This window comes from Clarias gariepinus, chromosome 12 (assembly GCF_024256425.1).
Source record: "Clarias gariepinus isolate MV-2021 ecotype Netherlands chromosome 12, CGAR_prim_01v2, whole genome shotgun sequence".
NCBI lineage: Eukaryota > Metazoa > Chordata > Actinopteri > Siluriformes > Clariidae > Clarias > Clarias gariepinus.
The window spans coordinates 1318338-1332241 of record NC_071111.1 but is presented as its reverse complement, the minus strand read 5'-3'; the positions used below and the strand labels follow the sequence as shown (position 1 = coordinate 1332241).

General features: G+C 42.0%; 1 protein-coding gene across 9 annotated transcripts in view; it reads right to left on the bottom strand.

The window, feature by feature from the left end:
- Positions 1-13904, bottom strand: part of LOC128533919 (sialoadhesin-like) — a 75992-nt gene that overhangs the window by 58811 nt on the left and 3277 nt on the right. For all 9 annotated transcript variants that reach the window (XR_008361423.1, XR_008361424.1, XR_008361425.1 and 6 more), the window contains exons 2-10: positions 13771-13849; positions 13239-13604; positions 12804-13130; positions 12467-12721; positions 11697-11954; positions 10672-10929; positions 9761-10018; positions 6418-6675; positions 1682-1939 (exon numbers count right to left, since the gene is read on the bottom strand). Coding sequence is in view for 6 of the 9 variants with exons in the window: in XM_053508153.1 (XP_053364128.1) it covers positions 1682-1939; positions 6418-6675; positions 9761-10018; positions 10672-10929; positions 11697-11954; positions 12467-12721; positions 12804-13130; positions 13239-13604; positions 13771-13828 (2296 nt within the window). In the remaining 3 variants the exon portion in view is untranslated. The remainder of the gene's footprint in view (positions 1-1681; positions 1940-6417; positions 6676-9760; positions 10019-10671; positions 10930-11696; positions 11955-12466; positions 12722-12803; positions 13131-13238; positions 13605-13770; positions 13850-13904) is intronic.

Genomic DNA, 13904 nt, shown 5'->3' with positions numbered 1-13904 from the left:
TTCCTTACAAACTCCTCTTTTAGGATAACTCCTACTCCATTTCTTTTCCTATCCACACCATGGTAAAACAATTTGAACCCTGATCCTAAGCTTCTAGCCTTGCTACCTTTCCACCTGGTCTCCTGTACACACAGTATATCCACCTTTCTTCTCTGCATCATATCAACTAACTCTCTTCCCTTCCCTGTCATGGTCCCAACATTCAAAGTCCCTACTATCACTCCTAAACTCTTGCCTTTCCTCTTCTCTCTCTGCTTATGAACACGCCTTCCTCCTCTCCTTCTTCGACCAACAGTAGCCCAATTTCCACCAGCCCCCTGTAGGTCAACAGCACCAGTGGCGGTCGTTGTTAACCCAGGCCACGACCGATCCGGTATGGGAATTATATTCTTGATTCGCATCATTGATTTGGCAAATGTTTTACGTCGGATGCCCTTTCTGACACAACCCTCTGCATTTATCCAGACTTGGGACTGGCACAAGAAGACACTGGATTGCGCCCCCCCGTGGTTGCATTATAATATTAGAACATACATTCATAGGTTTATTATTATCAAATATATTATTACTATTATAATTAACCCTAGGCACGTGACAGCCGTCGAGACGATTAATACAAATTCTCATATAATGTTTATTTTATGGCACATTTATTTTGCAGGGGTTTGTCATTAATACAAAACTAACACTTTTATTCATAAATTACTAAATTTATGAATAAATTACTCTAAATAAATATTGTTCATAATGCAAAAAAGATGAAACTATTTTGATTATAAAATAAGTAATATAAAAATATACATGTTGTATATGAAAAAATATATAAAATTTTTTTTCCCCTATACAACCTTTTTTTATATATATTGTTCTTTTTTATAATCAAATTCGTTTGGTGTAATTTATAATGTGTAACCCATAACCCTATGACTTTATGTTCTGATATATTATTTAAAAGAGATTATGTAGGGGGACAATTCGTGGCAGGGGGGGCATTTTAGAGCATAACACCGGGTCAGTAGAGTACTGTATGTAGTAAGCATAATAACGTCGATGGATACATTTGTTACATGGACCTGCAGCTTGCAGAAGATCTACATTACAGCGTGCACCTGTGATGGGCGTGTGCCTAATATGTTATCGCTCCTTGCTTCCTCCGTAAGCGGCACCCCTTCTGCAGGTGCGCAAGGTGGGCGGGGCCGCCAAATCGGGCCGGCTGGTGACACTTAATATTAACGGTCAGAAGCAAAGCAAAGAGTTGTGTGGTGGAGCTATTAAAGAGAGTGGCACGCGAGCTGGGCAATGTTACGCCCCACAGACTTCAAAAAGGAAACCGGAATGCCGCCCTTTGATCTCTGTGAGTGGACAGCATTGCTCGAGCTCCCATGGCACCTTCACTTCCTTGCAGAGCCCGTTAAATCCCCCTGCTAAAAAGGAAAAATCTGCAGAGAGGATTGCGTTAAGGCCCCAAATCTCTACCAGGAAAGCCGCCCAGCCAACGAACATCCAGGTGAGTCTCCTACCTTTGGCCGCACCCAGAGAGAGCTGGGAGGGGCCGGTCTGTTTCTAGTAAGAATGTGCAAGTATCAAGAAAGTATCAGTTCTTAAGTCTGAAAACTGCAAGACAAGACTCTCATAAGAGAGTTTTAAAAATATCTTATGTTTACACCTTATAAGTACTTACACTGCACATCCAGGTAGACAGATGAGTTGTGATCTCCATGCTGGTTTTGAGCTCTACAGTAGTATAAACCACTGTGTGTAGAATCAGTGGTGTTAATGGTAAGATGGTTTTCAGTTCCTATCTGCTCTCCCTTCTCTCTGTACCAGGTGTAGTTCAGCACTGCTGGGTTTGCATCACTGCTGCAACGCAGAGACACTGAACTGCCCAAAACCACTGAAGCAGATGGAGACACTGATAGTGACATCTTTCTTGGAGCATCTAAACAACCAAGTACATGGGAAAACTAATGAAATTGTTAGCCTCAAGTACTCTTCCCATGACATTTAAGACCTTTTACTGACTCTATAAGGAAAATTAGCTGAATTTCTGTGACAAAATAAACAATACTTGTTAAAGACTTGTTGATTTTCTTTAAATATCTTTAAATATTTTATATATATATATATATATATATATATATATATATATATATATATTTTTTTTTTTTTTTTTTTTTTTTACATTTTTCTAGGACTATCTAAGGGAAAAAGACCAGGGTTTAGTATAAATGATGACAAATACCACTAAAAGCTGTTGGGTGATTCTAGTTTAGTGAACCATTGCTCACTGTTACTTGATCAATCTCCATGTTTGAAATAAATTGTGTAATTTTGGGGTATTTTGGGGTATAAAAATTTGTCTGTTTGCATGTTTGTTTGTTTGTTTTTTTGCCTTTGATCAACCTTAAATGGTGGGGACTTCAGAAAAATGACAGTGTCCTAAACAAGTTTTTGGTATTTCAGGTAATTTTTGTAAGTTATGTTACAATAGTTGTCTAATATCTAATAATTTGCCATTGTGACCAATCAACGTCAGTGCATTATCAAAAGATTGAAGCTAAGGATTGTAATATGGTTCGCAGAAGTCCGCAAACACAAATGACAACACATAGTCCAGCCAGCATCAGTGTGCATCTTCAGTAAATATATTCAGCGTGCGGTCAAGTAACTGTGGAGGTCACCAAGCTCAGTCCACAAGGTGATGATATAAGCTACTGAACATTCTGTAACGCTCTCAGCGAGCCGCGCTGATCAAAGACCGCTTCCGTCTGTTGACATTTCCTTTCTCACGCTGTCATGCTCTTCACCACGCTGGCTTGTTTTCCCACGCTGTCATCTCTCCTCACACGCCCCCGGACCGCCCCGCTGGCACACTGGTTTCTCATCTGGCTCTGATTTCTGGATTTTTTTATTTATCTCTGCACTTGGATTTAACGGCTGTAAACTTTCGCTTGCATTTCTCGACTACGGCTCTGGTTCGTGTTTGTTTTGGCTCATTGCCCTTGCTGATGGATTACACGGCTTTAAACTTCCGCTCTTGTCCCTCGACTACGACCCTGCTTTGCCCCTGTTTTGACTCGACGCCCCCGCTGACGGATGGCACAGCTTTGAACTCCTCTTTTCGTCCTTCCACTACGGCACTGCTTCTCATCTCTTCTCATCGCACAGCTCGCCCAACGCCTCACATAACCAACTGATTCTCTGCACCTGGATCCATCTCTCCGCCTGCTCGTTTCGTCTCTCCTAACAGAATAATCCAGCCAAGTTATGGATCCAGCAAAGTACGACAGGATGAGAGTGGCCCTGGAGAACCAGGTCGCTCTTTTCGGGAAGCAGCAGCAAGAGCTCCTCACCACCAGGCAAACTCTCACCAAGGCTCTCATCGACTCCGGTTCTGACCGTAACCTGATCAGCACCGCTACAGAGGTCCCCTGCACTCCTGTTGAACCCCCGCTCTCGGTTCAGGCCCTAGATGGCAGTCCCCTACCCGGCATCACACGAGAATAATCCAGCCAAGTTATGGATCCAGCAAAGTACGACAGGATGAGAGTTGCCCTGGAAAAACCAGGGCCCTCTTCTCGGGAAGCAGCAGCAAGAGCTACTCACCACCAGGCAAACTCTCGCCAGCGTCATCACAGAGATGCAACAACTCCGGTTATACTCAGCACGGTTCACAAGCCCTGAAACCCCGCGCGAAACCAGGCTTGCCAGCCCCACCCACCTATGGAGGGAAGCCAGGTACATGCAGATCTTTTCTCGCCCAGTGCTCACTGATTTTTGAGCTACAGACCTCCCGAGGACCACCCTCCGCTCGGAGACCCTCTCCTCCCGCATCATACAACGCACCCTCCCACTTATCCTAAGGACCTCAGGGAATCATTCTAAGGAGATGTGCTTGCTGGTCATCGATAAATCCCATGCTGCTGTAGTTCTTGGTCTTCCCTGGCCAGCCCTTCATTGCCCACAGATTGACTGGACTAAGCAGACCATCACGGGCTGGGGCCCCTCATGTTCTAGGTCTTGTCGTCTCTCAGCTCTCCCTTTTACTTCAGCTAAGTCTGAGGATCCCCCGGACAACTCTAATGTTCCCGCCGAATACCACGATCTCAAGTTAGTCTTCAACAAGGCTATGGCGACCTCACTTCCTCTTCACCGACCCTATGACTGTCCTATTGACCTCTTTCCAGGCACCTTCCCTCCAAAGGGTCGTCTTTACTCCATGATCAAGGAGCCATGAACAAATACATCACGGGGGCTCTCGCCGCTGGCATCATCCGCCCGTCCTCCTCACCCGCAGGAGCAGGGTTCTTCTTCATCGAAAAGAAAGATGGGCCCCTTCGTCTATGCATAGATTACTTGGGGCTCATCCGAATTAGGGAGGGTGACGAGTGGAAGACTGCCTTCAATAGCCCGACCGGGCATTATAAATATTTGGTAGTGCCTTTTGAACTCACCAATGCGAATAGTATTCGTCATTCGTATTTAGATGACATCTTGATCTTTTCTCACGACCTGGAAGAGCACCTGTGCCACGTTCGCCAGGTATTACAGAGACTTCTAGAAAACACATTGTACGTCAAGGCAGGGAAGTGTGAGTTTCACACGATGACTACCACCTTTCTAGGGTTTGTCATCTCCCCTTCGCAGCTGGAGATAGAACCGGCCAAGGTTCAGGCAGTCTCCAACTGGCCAACCCCTGCCTCGCGACGAGATCTCCAACGACACTATCCTGCCCTCATATTGTCTGGTAGCTGCCGTGGAACTGGACATTAAGGCAAAAGTTAAGCAGGCATTGACTCAGGAGCCGGGCCCAAGCAATGTCTCTCCAGATCATCTCATTCCCCTCTGTCTACGCTCACAGGTCCTGGAATGGGGTCATGGATCCAAGCTGTCCTGTCACCCAGGCTCTGCCCGGACACTCTTTATCCTTCAACAGCGCTTCTGGTGGCCCACGATGGGGAGGGACGTTTCCAGCTTGGTGGCAGCCTGCGACATCTGCACCCGCTGCAAACCCAACAACCGCCCACCGGCTGGCCTACTCAGACCCTTACCCATACCTCACTGCCCCTGGTCGCACATCGCGCTGGATTTCGTAACGGGCCTACCCTCATCCTATGGGAACACCTGTATCATGACCATCGTTGACCGTTTCTCCAAGTCCGTCCACCTGGTTCCACTCCCCAAGATTCCCTTCGCCAAGGAAACTGCTGAGCAGTTAATCTTTCATGTTTTTTGTCTCCATGGTCTCCACACTGACATAGTATCAGATCATGGCCCTCAGTTCACCTCACGCTTCTGGAAAGCTTTTTGTAAACTCATCGGGGCCATCCCTAGCCTGTCCTTTGGCTTTCACCCCCAGTCCAACAGTCAAACGGACGAAAGAACCAAGCTATGGAAATCGCCCTCCGGTGTATGACCACCCAGGATGTTACTACCTGGAGCAAGTTCCTCCCATGGATCGAGTACGCTCACAACTCTCTGTCGTCTGCCACCACAGGCCTCTCTCCATTAGAGTGCTGTTTGGGCTACTAACCACCGCTGTTTCCCACTCAAGAGGAGGAAGTAGAGGTTCCCTCGGCGCAACATTTTGTCCGCGGCTGCAAACAGACATGGTTACATGCCAGACGATTCCTACTGCAAGCATTCAGGTCGTACAAGAGACAGGCTGACCGCCATCGCTCCAAGACCCCCAGGTATCACGTGGGAGACAGAGTCATGCTTGCCACCAGGGACCTCCCCCTAAAGACATTTTCACGCAAGCTCTCTCCACGTTTCATCGGTCCATTTACAATAACCAACTTAATCAATCCATGCGCCAACCGATGTTTACTTCCTTCATCCATGCGACGCATTCATCCCACCTTCCATGTGTCCCAGCTACGACGCATCGTAAACTGTCCTCTACAACACTTCTTCTCATCTCTTCTCGTCACACAGCTCGCCCAACGCCTTACATAACCACCTGCTTCTCTGCACGTGGATCCATCTCTTTGCCTGCTCGTTACATCTCTCCTGACACATTCAACAAACATTTATGTTTGTAAAAAAAGCATGTGCTGCTGGTGGCTTATTATTATGAGACACATAACTGGCACTGTGTAGCTTGAAATGTCTGCATTTCAGGTTCACCACTAATAATTGTTTTCCTATTATCTTTGCAATGCTTTTAAGCCATAAGTTCTACAGCATTGTCATCAAGTCTGCAGATCATTGCTAAAAGAAAATAGTCGAGTTTTTAAATATTTTGTTATTATAAGTACGTGTTGAAATGACCTCTTGAACTTGGGTTTAGGAAAACTCAATTATTTACATTCAGTTTTTAGATTTATGGCATGTAGCAGATGCCATTATGCAGAGCTTACATTTGATCTCTTACTGCTCACCACTTAAAAATGTTTAAATGGTGTAAGTACTCACATTGAACATCCAGGTAAACAGATGAGTTGTGATCTCCGTGCTGGTTTTGAGCTCTACAGTAGTATAAACCACTTTGTGTAGAATCAATGATGTTGATGGTGAGATGGTCTCCGGTTCCTATCTGCTCTCCGTTCTCTCTGTACCAGGTGTAGTTCAGCACTGCTGGGTTAGCATCACTGCTGCAACTCAGAGACACTGAACTGCCCAAAACCACTAAAGCTGATGGAGACACTGATACTGACATCTTTCTTGGAGCATCTAAACAACCAAGTACATAGGAAAACTGATGAAACTGTTAGCCTCAAGTACTCTCCCTATGACATTTAAGACCTTTTACTTATTAAGACTTATTGAAGTCATATTGATTTTCTTTAAATATTTAGTGCACAGTAGAAAAAACTGCTGCTTTCTTATTACACTGTATATCTTAAAAGTTTATAGCTTTGGCGATAAACTCAATCCAATGTATTTACTTATCTTATGTAAAACCCACAGCATCTTTTTAAAGATCCCTGGGGAGACTGGTCTTCTAGTGGGACAGATAGGGCAGGACCCAGACTTTTGTGAAGGCTTCAAATTGCAGCTCACCTTAGCCAAACTTTCCACCCTGACACAAATAGACCTGGCTTTCTCACCATTCTGCATTAACATTCTTACTAGACTGGACTTTAACAAGCATGTTTTCGCTTTGTTGGTTTTGTATTAGGACTGGTCTTTGATATTCTGTTTGTACGTCGCCTGACCTTTTGCCTGATTTCGATCTAGTTCTTGCTCTCTGTTTTGTATTGTTTGCCTTGGACTTTGCTCAGTAAATGTCTTAATTGCATCAGACTCGCTTTATGACAGGAAACAAAGAACCAGAGACAGAGCAGAGACTATATTAAACATGTTAGACACGTAATGAGATATAAAATATATAAGAAACATAGTGAGCATGGTGGTTCTAGCTAATCAGCATATCTCCACTGTCCTCAGATTCAGCACACATAAAGCACTGCACAGTTTCTAACAGAAACTAGCTTTTGGGTTGGGCATTTTAGCTTTAGGGGACTAATACATGTAAGACCCCATCAGTTATTTTTCTAAAAGTTTCCTTATATTATACTATATAGTGACTACCTGTGTCTGTCCTGCCTGGTTAGACCTTCTCTACCCACAGTGGTGGCAAGAAATGAGTACAAATTCTTCATTACTATACTTGTGTTTTTGTAATTATTATTATTATTATTATTATTATTATTATTATTATTATTATTATTATTATTATTATTATTTCATGTATCTGCACCTTACATGAGTATTTCCATACTTGATACCTTTTACTTCTACACAGAAATATATTAATTTTCTAATTTAAACATAAGCATTTAAACTATCACTGACATGATAGTGTAACCTAAGCTCCACCAAATGTGAAAAGGACAAGGGCAAAGTAATTCTACCAATACTAATTCATAGAAATTAATGGCAAATCACTATGAAAGTGCAAATTGGTTAGGATGACAAAGTGATCAACAGTTACCTGCCCAAGAGATTGTTAGGATAAGACTAGAAGTGATCTAGCTAAATATCTTCCATACTGAGCAAAAGAGTTGTGAACTCCTACACAGTTGTTTGTGTTTCATGCCAATAACTTGCCAATTGTGTTTAAAATCCTTAAAAATATTGTTTATTAGTAACTCAGTTGTTTAGATATCCAAAGTTTTTTTGCTGTTGTTTTTTGTGAAATAATTGTACTTACAGTACAGTACATTCCAGAGCATTTACATAGTAGTTTAACTTGATAAGATGAGTCTCAAGTACATTTTAGGCAAGTACTTGTACTTGTACTTGAGTATTTAGTATTTAATTAGTTTTTACTCCTGCCACCGCTGTCTACCAGCATGCCAGAACCCTACCTGTTTGCTTAGTGATTAAACAGAACCACAGATGACATCACCTCCCACATTCTACTCACAACCTTATCTCACCTCAAAATGGGAAGGGGAAGTTAAGTGATACTGCTTTTCACTAATTATAGTTTAGCTATTAATAACATAGACATGGTCATGGTAAACTTGGTGAATAAAAATGACAAGATGGTGGATGTTGAGATGGGTACCACTTGTTCCAAGTCAACTTCCTTTATGGGAACATCTTAAGGAAAAACAAACTGGTTGTGAATTTTAATAACTTAACAACAAAAAACGAACAGAACCACAAGCAAGCAGGCTAGCAAAGAGAGAGTGGGAAGCTTCATCTCACTCTATGACATTTGGCAGACATCTTTATCCAGAGCGAGTTACAATTTTTCTCACCTATCCAACTGAGCAATTAAGGGTAAGAGCCTTGTTTATGAGCCTGGAAGTGCTAACCCCTGAGCTACCACTGGCCACCATTCCAGCACTGTACGGACACTGCACATCCAGGTAGACAGATGAGTTGTGATCTCCATGCTGGTTTTGTGCTCTACAGTAGTATAAACCACTGTGTGTAGAATCAGTGGTGTTGATGGTAAGATGGTCTCTAGTTCCTATCTGCTCTCCATTCTCTCTGAGATGAAATGTGCTTCATCTCACATCAGCAGGCCCTGTTATGAATTTGATTGAGAATACTGAATGTCAGACAGCTGCTGGACCATCTATGACAGCTGAGAAAGTTTGTCAGTACAGCTCTTCTCATCTATGGGGAAGTCCTTCTACCACTGCAGACAGCAGCATCATTGAGAATGGCTCTACCTGAGTAACTGCAGGGTTCCTGCAAAAAGGTCAGCATTGTCCAGTCTCCAGAATACTTACACTGGTGTGTACACAGAGCAAGAAAGATCTCATAGGATCCCACTAATCCCAAAGACGAGTGGACTGAAAATGGCCATTTGATCACAGCTTTAAATAAACCTAGTAAAGGACTGCACCAGCTTTATCTCCCCCGCCAAGAGCCAGCCATAGGAAAAGGCCGCTGCATACAAGGTTAAGGCCCACTTCCCCGGCCAGGCTTGCTGCTTAACAGTGTTCATTAATACTAATAACTTCTTTCCTCCTTCCCTCCTTAAAACACTTTTCTTTTCCAATTTTTCTTATTAAAACTACTCTTTTCCCGCAAGACCTCACCGTGTCTGTGGTGCGCCCAGTGTGAAAAATTTTACAATTGAGTATGATCAATTTATTATTTTTGTTATCCATAGTCTCCAAAGGTGCTGCATTTTAGTTTACTGCACTTTTGTATTTGTTACAAATGCATGTGACAAATAAATCTTTAAGTCTTGAGTCATGAAATAGCATGAGAAGGACAAAAAAAATGCTTTCAATTGTCTAAGGTTAAGGAGTTTAAAAGGGTCTTGTGTCTAATCTTTCTAAGTACTCACACTGAACATCCAGGGAGACAGAAGAGTTGTAATCTCCGTGCTGGTTTTGAGCTCTACAGTAGTATAAACCACTGTGTGTAGAATCAGTGGTGTTGATGGTGAGATGGTTTCCGGTTCCTATCTGCTCTCCGTTCTCTCTGTACCAGGTGTAGTTCAGCACTGCTGGGTTTGCATCACTGCTGCAACTCAGAGACACTGACCTGCCCAAAACCACTGAAGTAGATGGAGATGCTGATAACAACATGTCTCCAGGCCCATCTGAAGGTGAACGAACAGCAGGATATATAGTGAAATAGATGTGTGATGGTAAAGCAATTTCAATATACATAGATGCTTAGGTCCTTTTTTAACCTAATTCCAAAACGTCTTTGAAGAATTCAATAAATTTGAAATTATTGTTCAGAATGATGCCACAACCATATACTATTTTTGGCTTAGTGGCAAATCAGGTTATGCTGTACTGTACATGTCTAATATTTAGGCATCTGTTTTGACAATTTAATGGCACTGCAATAATAAAACAATGTAGCTAGTGTTTATTTTGCTAGCCTTTTGAAAATGGTTCATATAATTAGCAATTTAAACACTAAAGAAGGCCTTAAGTTCTTCAGTATTGTTATTAAGACTACAGGACATGTTGAAAACAAACCACTTGAGTTCCTTAGAAATTTTGAACCCTGAGGCCATGTTGAAATAAGCCGTCTGACATGATACTAGGAAATGTTTCTTTGTTTATGTTTAGATTTATGCCACTTGGCAGACATCTTTATCCAGAGCGAGTTACAATTTTTCTCACTTACCCAACTGAGCAATTAAGGGTAAGACTCTTGGTCAAGAGCCTGGAAGTGCTAACCATTGAGCTACCACTGTCCACAATTCCAATACCACCACCACTCCGGCACTGTACTCACACTGCACATCCAGGTAGACAGATGAGTTGTGATCTCCATGCTGGTTTTGAGCTCTACAGTAGTATAAACCACTGTGTGTAAAATCAGTGATGTTGATGGTAAGATGGTCTCCGGTTCCTATCTGCTCTCCGTTCTCTCTGTACCAGGTGTAGCTCAGAACCTCTGGGTTTGCATCACTGCTGCAACTCAGAGACACTGAACTGCCCGTAACCACTGAAGAACATGGAGATGCTGACACTGACATTCCTGTAGGACCATCTAAAAAAACAAGAACAGGGTTTAGAGTAAGTCATTACATTGCTAGCCACAAGAATTTTCCATGTATAGGACAGCTGAGTCAGGGGCCAGTGTTTCTTTGAAGGCTTCCCTCAAGTGAGGATCTCGACCATGATAGAGCTATACCTGACTGGAAGTGGCCCCCATCTACTTCCTTTACCCAGCATGATAGACCCTCTCCTGTTCGCTTAGTGATTAAAAGGATACACAGATGACATCATCAATCATGCCCAACACACCACCCTATGTTATTTAAACATATGAAGGGGGAACAATGTGATACTACATTTAACTGATTGCAGTTCAACTTTTAATACCATAGGTACTGTATAGACATTGGTACCCAAGAATAATGAAATGGCCTGTATGGAGAGGTTGTGCCACTGGTGTTGGGGCAACCACTTGTCCTTAAGCATTAAGACAATAAACCTGGTTGTGGATTTTAGAAGTAAACAACAGGTAACATATGACATACAGAGTGCTTACAGGCAATGAAACTTACAAATATGCTCCATACTGTATGTGTATTTCTTATAATATCTTGTTTTGTTTTGCACTCCATATCCCTTTATACAAACTTTTTTTATTGGCTGTAAACTCCAGAGGTCTATTTATTGTTTTTGCTATGCACTGTCTTTGAAGTCGTCACATGTGACAAATATTTTTTTTTATTATTTAGTTATAAGTATATAACTGCAACACAGGAACAGGAAAAAAAATTCTTGCATGTTAACCTTGTAAGTACTCACATTGAACATCCAGGTAGACAGATGAGTTGTGATCTCCATGCTGGTTTTGAGCTCTACAGTAGTATAAACCACTTTGTGTAGAATCAGTGGTGTTGATGGTGAGATGGTCTCCAGTTCCTATCTGCTCTCCGTTCTCTCTGTACCAGGTGTAGTTCAGCACTGCTGGGTTTGCATCACTGCTGCAACTCAGAGACACTGAACTGCCCAAAACCACTGAAGCAGATGGAGATGCTGATACTGATGTGTTTCTAGGACCATCTGAAGGAGGAAGAACAGGATGCTATGTAACAGAAATTTGAGGGTAAAACAATTTCAACAATTTCAAAATTAGACCTTTTTTAACCTATTCACAAAATATTTCTTAATTTCTTTTTTCAGAATTAGTTCAATATTTGTGTTAATTAAACACAAAATTAAATTAGTTAAATAATGATTTCTTAGCAGTTTTTACAACTACAGCAGCACCCCAAAATTTTATTTTGTGGCATTAATTATGTTATATAATGAGTGTTTATTATTTAAGCTTTTGCTGTTATGACCAAACAGTTGCATTGCCTTTACAAAAGAATGTAGCTATTGTGTGGTTTGCTAGTGTATTAGCAATATTTCACATAAGTTCAAGCCCAAAATAATGCCTAGGTTCAACAACACTACAGCTAAGACTATGAAAAAATGGCAAGCAAAATAGCTGACTTTCTTTTTAGGGCTAAGCCCATTTTAATACTTAATTAAAATAATGTCACATACCAAGGCCCCAGCACTATACTCACACTGCACATCCAGGTAGACAGATGAGTTCTGATTTCCATGCTGGTTTTGAGCTCTACAGTAGTATAAACCACTGTGTGAATCAGTGGTGTTGATGGTGAGATGGTCTCCGGTTCCTATCTGCTCTCCGTTCTCTCTGTACCAGGTGTAGTTCAGCACTGCTGGGTTTGCATCACTGCTGCAACTTAGAGACACTGAACTGCCCAAAACCACTGAAGCAGATGGAGATGCTGAAACTGATGTGCTTTTAGGACCATCTGATGAAGGTAGAAGAGGATTTAGGAGACTACACAAATCATTAAAAGTGTCGTGAATGTGAACTGATTAATCAGCACTTACACAGAACATGGAGTGTAAGAGTGCTCTGTACTGATACGTTCTTGTTTTGGAGCCAATAAGTGGCAGTGCAGGTGAAATCCAGTCCATGATGCAGGTGAGTCGTATTGAAGTTCAGCTGAGAGGAGCTGAAGCTGGTGTTATGGTTCTGCTTCTGTCTTCTCTCCTCAGGCAGGAGGTTCCATGTAAAAGTGGGAGGCTTTAAGAGACATGAAGGAGATGGAGCAGAACAGATGATTCTCACTAAAGTTCCTTCCACCACCTCATTTTGGTCCTCCACCTCCCCCTGATCCTCCTTATACAGTCTTATTGAGGGGCTGATTGGAGAATCTGAGATAAACATACAGTACCACATTAGATATTAGTTTTAAATGTGTTCCAGTGCATCATCAGTGTAATTACGGTTACACTGTACACACACACTGCCGCAGGTCTTACCTCGCACATTAACAAATACTGATGCAGAAGGATAACTGTGTTTCAGGCTTCCTGAAGTTTCTATTCTAAAGTAATAAACTCCACTGTCACTGTATCTGATGTCGTAAAAGATGGTGGTGCAGTTCTTCATACGGATATCTCCAATAATGTCCCCTTCGATCTTGCTTTCTTTAATTTCTTTAGAGGTAAAGACTCTGTTATTGTTAATGTTAGTGCCGTCTTTTAACCAGATCACTGTAGGATCTCTCTGGAGGTCTGCATCAAATTGTTCATGAATCTCAAAACTGCAGGGTATAAGAACACAGAGTCCTCTCAGAGCTTCTACACTCTCTGGTAGACTGATGGAGAATTCTCTACACAAAACAGCTACAAATACACACACACACACACACACACACACCTTCATTACCGGAGGAAAAACAAAAATACAAAATACTTATAAATGTAACACAAGCAACAGAAATACTGTATTTTACAGCCATGTTCAGTTATGCTACAGAATTACACTCTAATAAAGATATCACTCACAAACCTTTAAATAGAGAATAAACAAGGATGAGTTGCTCTGCTGGTTTCATTTTTCTGTTCATGAAAGATCACCTGAAAAAAAAACTGATGCAAAGGGGAAATGCTCTCAGTTAGGCAGTAACATGCAAACTATGCAAA